General features: G+C 36.1%; 1 protein-coding gene across 1 annotated transcript; it reads right to left on the bottom strand.

Annotated features, from left to right (window-relative positions):
• Window positions 1-236: 236 nt before the first annotated feature.
• LOC131366683 (GTP-binding protein Di-Ras2) lies at window positions 237-9,175 on the bottom strand. The gene is made up of 3 exons (XM_058411338.1): window positions 9,112-9,175; window positions 3,964-4,258; window positions 237-2,995 (listed from the first exon to the last, which is right to left on the bottom strand). Exon 3 carries the CDS (start codon window positions 2,978-2,980, stop codon window positions 2,381-2,383), a length of 600 nt encoding a protein of 199 aa, XP_058267321.1. The 5' UTR covers window positions 2,981-2,995; window positions 3,964-4,258; window positions 9,112-9,175; the 3' UTR covers window positions 237-2,380.
• Between the last annotated feature and the right edge of the window lie 16 nt (window positions 9,176-9,191).

The following is a 9,191-nucleotide window of genomic DNA, read 5'->3' as shown; positions in this document are numbered from 1 at the left end:
GCATCATTTTTTGATCATTTTACTAATGCACTGACAATGCTTTCAAGACACATACTGTATTTTTGGAACTGAAAGTCAAAATACAAAATGAAAATATCACATATCATCCCTGGTTCACAACAACTCATTTTTTTCCATTTCTACAATTAACAATTTTACACAGACCTACACTTCATACGTTCAGTAATTTCATGTATCGGTATTTTAAACTATTATACTTAATTAAGAAGTCCGGATTCGTGTTCAAATGCAGAACTATCTTTATTTTCTGATTTATTTACAGTAATATATAAACTTGTAGGCACACATGATGTTTTACAGGCAGTTCATCAAAACAACATTACATCATTTCCAATTTTACAGTTCCATCATAGCAAACAAACAGGGTCATTTAACTTCATCTGTGAATCTATCTTCATTCTTGCCTAAATAACACATACCATCAGCTTTAACGCTGGAGCCTGTAACTAAACTTCTGGATAGAGGATATACTTATCTACTGCGACTGTATTAACATATTGTCAATCTTTTCCATTCTGTTACAACCATACTAGCGACATTCCTGTGACAATAAATCACTTAAATAAATAGTGCACTGTGTCTGTCATACTGTACTGACGTAAAAAAAAGACAGCCAGAGCAGCAATATAAGCTAGCCGTAAAAGCCAGATCCTACTGTAATAATTACAAGACCCATCATGCTAAAACTATACACATATGTCATTCCGTTCATAAACATTAAAGAGAGGCTAATTGACTCTAGGCCTATAGAAAACATACTCAGCTGGTCATTAAGTAAAGTGTATGGTTTTGTTAGTTCGTTTTGCGCAGTCATTATCTGAAGCTCTTTCCTGCTGCTGCTGGAATCATGCAATCCTGCTGTAAAGCTTTATATATAGTTTATAAAATCTTACCAGTTTCATTGGACCAATCCACCTAATCTGTCACCACATGCTCCAATCACAAAGGCCACTTTCTGATTTCATAAAATACACTACACAACAATTTCATAAATGGATTGACCTTTCAAATCCACATTCAGTAACAAACTCAGAATACTGGCACACAAGGTTATTATCCCTCTAAATGAGGCATCTGGGATAAAGAACATCTGCCGTTATTTTTTTAGTAAATTACTATCACCAAAAGCAAAGTTAGGATTTTAATAGTGATTCGTTTGCCTTCGGTGAGTGAGTCCTCTACGAACACACACAGGTCATGATCGATAGATCAAGCTTTTACTATAATCTGTAAACATCTGGAGTACTCTTAAATTGGAAATCAGCATCCTCAACCTTAAATAAAGGCACTGGCTCATCCTTATTGATCTTATTGATCAAACTAATATGACATATCTCAGACAAGACAAAGTCGTACTTTAATATCCGTCACTATTAAGAGATATCTTAGAATATATGTTATTCATCATTTGTTGAGAAAATGCTCATCTAACTAGTAAACACCATTTGGTAAAATTTAAAGGCGGGACTTTTCTACTGCAATTATCTTCAGATATTTTTGAAAAAATTTACGAAGGATAAACTGTGTACAATATTAAAATAATGAATAAATATAGGCATATTACTATAAATGTATGGAATATAAAGGATCATTGTCCTCCCTGTTTACAGGAAATCCATTAAATTACTTCTTACCTTGTCATTAGAGGCTAACACAAAGCCTCAAGAGATTCAAATATATTAGTGTTAAACGGTTGAACTTTATACCCGTTAAACTGTAATGGCTGTGTAAAAGACATGAAACCAGCAGCTTCTTTGTTTTCTCGTGTTTCATTTTTCATATGGTTAATTCAATATATCTTTAATATACTCAGATCTGTATAACGTATACATATTGCTTTGTAGAACATCCATGTTGGGGCAGATTTATTTAAACTGATGTCTGAAATTCCACTTTGGTCCACACTTTCCTCATCTTATTCTCCTTTTCCACAGAAATCGGTACTACTGGATCCTTACACTTTGCAGTTACACCTGAACTGTGCAGTATGAGCGCATGAGAGTGGTTCTGAAGCATTAAACACTGCTGTTGTGTTCCAACATCTGGTTCCAACTTGCAAGATTGTGAGACTGAATCCTGTTAGTGACAAGCTCAGGGAATAATGTCTGTTCGAGTAGCACAGGGTGAAAGTGGCTTAACTTCTGAATGATTCTCCAAGGTTCTTTTTTTGTGGCTGTCAGTAAACCCCAACAATCCCTCCACTCAACAAATCACTTGTCCCATGACAGAAACGTTACGGTTATACGTGCATATCGTTCTTTGTGAAGTGGGAAAGGTGTTAGCCAGAACTGCTACGTTGTGAAAGCTTGACTCCTTGGTTTTCTTCTGACTACATCCAGACACGTTCTCCTTTCATCTCTCACATGACAACACACTTTCCCTTAAGCTTCTCAGCACGTTTCTGTTGCTTGTTCTTTTTGCCATCAATCTGGAGGCTGACAGTCCTGCGCTTCTCCAGGTTCAGCAGCTCCTGGAAGAGCTCTTTTACGTTGTGGTTGGTTTTGGCTGACGTCTCCATGAAGGCGCACTTCCACCTCTTGGACATGGCCTCGCCGTCGCCGGTCTCCACCTCGCGGCCGCTGGTCTCGTCGATTTTGTTGCCCACCAACATTATAGGAATGTTCTCCACATCACCTTTGATCTGGCAGATCTGTTCGAAGATGGGCTTTAGTTCCTCCAGAGACTGCTTGCTGGTTACAGAGTAGACCAGGATGAAAGCGTGACCCTTGGAGATGGACAGGCGTTGCATGGCAGGGAACTGGTGACTGCCTGTGGTGTCTGTGATCTGAAGGGTGCAGATGCTCTTGTCACAGCTGATTACCTGCCTATAAGTGTCCTCAATGGTAGGGATGTAGCTCTCACGGAAAGTTCCCTTGACAAACCGCAGGACCAGGGAACTCTTGCCGACCCCACCGGCCCCAAACACGACCACACGGTAATCGTTGCTCTGCTCTGGCATTGTTCTTTCTGAAATCTTAAAAGCAGATGCCACAAAATTAAGACATGAGTTCCTGCTAAGCAAGTTAAGCTTTTAAATGGTCATGATTCTTGGACAAGCTTCTTTATTATCTTTATCGGGATCTTTTATTACCACAAGTGATTGTTAAAAAGAAAAATTCAGCACATTTGAAGGTAAATTGTACCATGACAGCAAGACGGGGTTTCCTACACTGATTTACATTGGAGCATGCTCACACACGTGTCCACCATCCCGCAAAATCACATCCTCTATGCCAGGCTGCTGTTAGACTGAGGGGGAAACACAGGCTTTATATCGCCATGCGTCAAACTGACCGCATAAACATATAGACTGGATGCACATCACGCGCTACCCACAATATTTTTTTGCTTACGACGAACATCCTTGTTTTGGGTGTTTTTCTCCCCACATCATTGCTGTTTAGCTTATCGCTTTTACTTATACAAAATATATATATATATATATATATATATACATATATATAAACCCGAAAGGATTTATGCGAAGAAAGCGTGTTTATTCAGCAGAAAGTGCAAACGCAGCTCATTTCTCTCAGTCGCCTTATCGCTTCATGACGAGCAGCACAGAGAGCACGAGCGCTTTGTCCACACTGATAAATAGCACATTAGATATCATTTATACTGCGTTTATATTGCACATTTTATCGCTTTGACTGGACACGGCCTGGTTTTTTTCTCGCACTGTGCGATGCCGTTAAAGCCGTGATCCAAACGCGCTGCTGATGCAGACAGGATGCAGAAAAAGATGCAGGACGGATAAAAACCGGAGCGAAGACAGCGAACAGCAAAATATCTGGTAAGTATCTCTACCAATTTCTATTGCACTTTTATTCACTTTTAAAGAACATGCAAAAAGTCGATAATACAGGGTGTCGCCTGGAGTCATTATTTGTGCAGGGGGGGGTTGGGGGGGGTTGCGATGTGACCAAGTAAAACACTTACCGGAAACACAGACGAAGAAAAAAGTTTATGCTCCTGTTATCATGTTGGATCGTGTTGCAGAGACGGTAAATTCTCAGTTGTCTTCCTGACCGCTGTGAAGCTGCACTGACACTAAAAGTCCATTGGAGAGCTGAGGCAGGCTTTTATAGGCGCGGTCGCGCGCGGCCTCGCTCCCGGTGACGTCAGGTGGAATCTCACCGCATCATAATCCCGCCCACTTCTCTCAGCAACAAGAAACCCCCCAGCGCGTGGGCTGCACTGAGAGTCCATCACCTGACCACAGCACTGCAGAGTCCTGTGAAGATAGCCAGCATGTATTAAGGAAATGCAGTGTTATTATCACAGAGTTCATTAAAAAATCTTCTGATGGGGAAATCCCGTGAAGTCATTAAAAAATAATATTCAAAAGTAAATAATGTTATTTCTCCACCTGAACAGGTGACAGATGACCATTACATTTAATTTCATGCATTATTCATGCACACAGTAAACACCAGTCCTGATAAACACCATAAACACTTTTTCACTGACCACCTTCTCTATAGGTGCCCTTTATTGGTGTAAAATTACTGCAGTTCATCTATTGCACAATTTGGTTGGTACCTTTAAGGGTACATCTTTTAGTGTTCATTATTTAATGTTAAGGAACTATTAATTAGCTTTTATAGATTCTTTTGACGGTACACCACATGCATCTTTTCGAGTAAAAATACACACAAAAGGTACAGAAGTTTTACCCTTCAGGGTATTGACCACAACAAGAAAAGGTACACACTATCTATTACCATGTTTTTCTGAGAATACTGAAAGTCTGTGTGGTGAATTATATCCAGCAATAACAGTAATACCAGTAATACTACTGACATGGCAGTGGCCTCCTATAGTTAGAGTACAGTTACATGTTTTTTTCTCTGTATTTTTACTTCTGTATATAGTGCATTATTTAATTTTCTGTTTTTTTTTTATGTTAGTGTTATATTCCATCTCTATTGTGTATTTCCTCTGTGTGTCTGCACTCTCATGTCCGTATTTTCTTCTACACTGGAGCTCCTGTCACCTTCATTGTGTGTGTAAACTTAATAAAGCTCTGTTTGACTTCTGAATGGAATAGAGTTGTAGAAAAGTGTAGGGGTGAAAGAAAAAAACGGTGACTGGTTGATGGAAAGTATGGTACTGGTATCAGCGTACCAGTGATTGGTTCTAATAATGACATACTCACTAAATTTTCACTAAGTCAACGCAGCAGTGCCACTGAGAAAAATCCTACTCTCAGAGTACACTAATCACTACATGCTCGGCCTCAGTGCTGCACTAATAATTCACTCTTGGACACAGTAGAGAGTTTCTGATGAATTAGGTGCAGCAGCTTGTGTTCTACAGTCAGAAACTACATCTAAAAAGTGTAGCTATATATGATTGGGCTGAAAAATTATGGAAATATTAAGATCTTCTTTTGTTTTAGCTTGCAAATGACAGGAATGATTGGTGGAAGAATGCTGTTTTTGCAGAAGTTTATAAAATTTTATAATATTCACAACGACTTTTTTGTTGAGGGGTTAAATTGACATTTAGTACAGTGTTCATTTCAGCCATCAGGAAGAGATAACAGCACTGGGGATTTTACTGTCCATTTTTAATAATCCCTGGAGATTTTTTTTTCCTGGAAATTTTCTAATGCTTCCTGGACTTTGCTTGTTCTTCCATACAGTCTTGTGATTAAATGATTGTTGACATTCACTAGAAAGATGAATTGTGACTTGTGTACTTTGGACAATAAAGACACCCTTGTTGTTTGTAATACACTGTAACTGTAGTAAATATTGAATATTACTCTGCCCTTCATCACTCAACAATTCCTCTACAGTGACCTTCAATATATTTTGCTCAGCTGCTGCAGTACAGTTTGGTTTTAAAGTATTATAACAACAATCTCAATAACTACCCACTTATATCCCTAAACATTTCTGTATTTCCGTTATTGTTTGTTCATTTTTAGCTGTTTAAGGGTTCAATACTTAGATTAAGATTACTAAATAATCGTATTATATATGTGATGTGTATTGAATTTACCTTAGTGTTTATTGATTTAAAGTCATTTTTGGCATGACCAATAAGGTGTTGAACATGACCTAGAAGATATCATCATCATCATCATCATCATCATCATCATCATCATCACCACCAAGCCACCCAAGCATGGGAAAAACACATAACTCTGCACTGCATCTGTTATACACTGAGGGATTTCTAATACATACATACATATATATATATATATAATTACTGCAATTTGAAAAAAATGCAAAAAATGTGCTCTACAGAATAATTGCTATAATTTATTTTAAATAATATAATTAAATTAACTGACACCAATAAAGCAGTAATATCATTACTGTAGTTATTAAAGTTGCATGCAATAGTAAACAATGTGATTCTGTTCTCATAAACTTCAGTTTCTGAAATGACCAACAGAGGTTTGATGATGAAGCCGAAACATATATAACAGTCATGAAGTCAGAGTGTGAATATAAAGATGATGTTAAATAATATAATTTAAAACAGAATTCAAAAGGATTTATTTTTAGTTACAGTTTGTGCCTTGTTTCATCTGAAGCTATTCTGCCCTCTATTGGTGGTTCTAAAGGTATCTAAAGCCTCCAGAGTGTGTGAAAAGCTACGGTCTGTGCACCTGGGATAAAATCACTTCCGGCGCCTCTCAGTCACCTTTCAGCTCTCTATATATAGTCTTGGTCTTGAAGACCAGTACCTTTGGATCCTCTGATCACTTATCAGTCTCCGTGTGCCTTAGTCTGCACTGTTTCAACCACAAAGCATTGTCAAAGAAAGAAGCTGAGCTGCTACACACGAAACAATAGCTGAAGAGAGTATGCTAAATGTCAGACAGTTGCAACATGATCTCAGGAGACTTGCAATTCACAAGGAACCATCTTACTCTCTTACTGAAAATAGGTCATGTGTTCATGTCTAGAATTTTATATTGTATATACACGTTATATGTACATGATTAATGGGAAATGGTTCAGGGGTTGTTTGGGATGTTAAAGAATTCTCAATTTGGATCTACTTTCACTTTTTTCTTTCTTTTTTTGTATGAAATACAAACTGAAAAGATCTATAAAGTAACACAACAACAGACATAGTATTTTAAAAAATGATGGAATTGCATACAACATGTCAAATATGAACCATATTTTTTAAAAAATCAAAAAAGAGAGAGAATAAAATGGCTGGATTCACATAAAATAGGATACACTTCATACCTTCCTATTAGTATTAATAGGCAATGTAGTGACAATAATAATTTAACTAATAACTATTATAGTAATGGTAAAAATAGTAGTACTAGTAGTATCAATAGTAATATTAACAGTAATAATATTATTAGCATAGTGTTTGTAATAGAAGTAGTGGTGGTAGTGGTAATAGTTGGTTGTAATGTTACAACTAGTAGTAAGAGCAGGAGTAGTTAAAGTAGCAGCAGTAATAAGATAGTAATAAATAGTAAAAGTAGTAGTTAGTAAAAGTAATGGTCATAGTAACAGTATTAGAACAAATTGCTGTAGTACTAACAGTAGTAGAAGTGTGTGTCTTTCTTTAATTTCACATATTCTATAATTTCTCATTAAAATCAGAAAGCTCTGCTGGAATAAATATGAGATAGGAAATGACACGGTTTTCAGTAAAGGGTAAGTGAAGCAAATATTAAGCAGGTGTGGTGCAGGAAAACATCCTTCCAAAACCAGGCCACCACCATTAAACCTCATGACAGGCTTCAGCTCACTGAGTCACATCATAACAAACAGATGTTCATACTACACCACTGGCCCATGACCACAGAACCATCGCCCCAAATGCACCTTCTTTCAAATTTATTCATCCATTAACACTACCTCATCTTTCATAATAATTCAATAGTTAATAATCCCAGACCTGAATGATGTTAGATGCTAGGTACAGACAATGTCTAATATACTTTTAGTGTCTTAATTGTTAATTCCTAAATGAGATTAGAGCTGAATAAACATACCTTGATTGTATTTGAGTTACATTATTGACAAAACAAAAAGATTTTAGCTAGAGACTGTTCTGTTTGAAGAACATGTAATGATCAGCAGATGATTTAACTGAAGCTCTTGGCCTGTCTCTCCATGATTTTATTGCATTGTGCTCCAGCTATGTGAGTGGCTGACAGGTGTACAGGTGTTCCTAATAAAGTGGACAGTGTGTGTATAATAATGATAATAATAATAATAATAATAATAATAATAATAATAATGTAATAATTTGAAAGGCAGTGTAAAAATGCATGTAAATCTATTAGATTTAATCTAAAATATTTGTTTAAATGACGCTAATCATGTTTTTATGTCATAAAAAGTTTAATATTTTATAAAATATTCATACATGACATGAGACCATTTGTTTTTCAAATATATCCACTTTTGATTAAAAAGCAAAAATGATTTAAAAAAAAAGCTTTGGCCGGACATCAGGAAGTTCTTTAAACTTGCTTTTTAAGCATGTCAATTAAAAGGCAATTTATTATGTTATTCAAGTAAATCTATTATTTATGAATGAACCATAAACTATAAAGGTTTTTGCATATATATATATATAAGTAAAGAATTTTTAAATCATGACATGACATGTGTTTTGTGTATTTGTTCTTTCCAATTCTGTGATAATTTATTAGTATAGTTGTAGGGAATTTATTTATAATAATAAATTTATTTATTTATAATATTTAAAACTTCCACAGAATAATCAAAATTCATACACACATGATTAAAATCCCACAGGTGAGATGCACACATTACTAAAAGCATGTTTACTGGCTTGTCTTGAAAACAGTATTTTTTTAAAACAATTAGAGAATTAGAGAGTTGGTCCAGTACTAAATCTTAGGACATGGGTCATTAAAGACCAGAAAGTGCACCAGAGGACAATCAAGACTTTTTTTTAGGATTTGATGTTTCACAATCGAAAGTCCCATAAAGTTGGCAAAAGCCACACAAATATAAAAAGCAGCAATCAGTAAACAAACCTAAATTCTGTGCCAAGATTCAGAAATGAGAATACAAATTTAAACATATATGCTTGTTCCTTAAATCATAGGGGTTTGCATACCTATCAAAGCGAGACTTACAGACTGCTTACACTTCAGCCCTGTCCATGTGTGTCTTCTTAAGTGTCTTCATTTTAGATAA

The sequence above is a fragment of the Hemibagrus wyckioides genome, linkage group LG16 (assembly GCF_019097595.1).
Source record: "Hemibagrus wyckioides isolate EC202008001 linkage group LG16, SWU_Hwy_1.0, whole genome shotgun sequence".
NCBI classification, from domain to species: Eukaryota; Metazoa; Chordata; class Actinopteri; order Siluriformes; family Bagridae; genus Hemibagrus; species Hemibagrus wyckioides.
The sequence above is the reverse complement of the archived record's forward strand: the minus strand, read 5'-3'. Positions and strand labels throughout refer to the sequence as shown.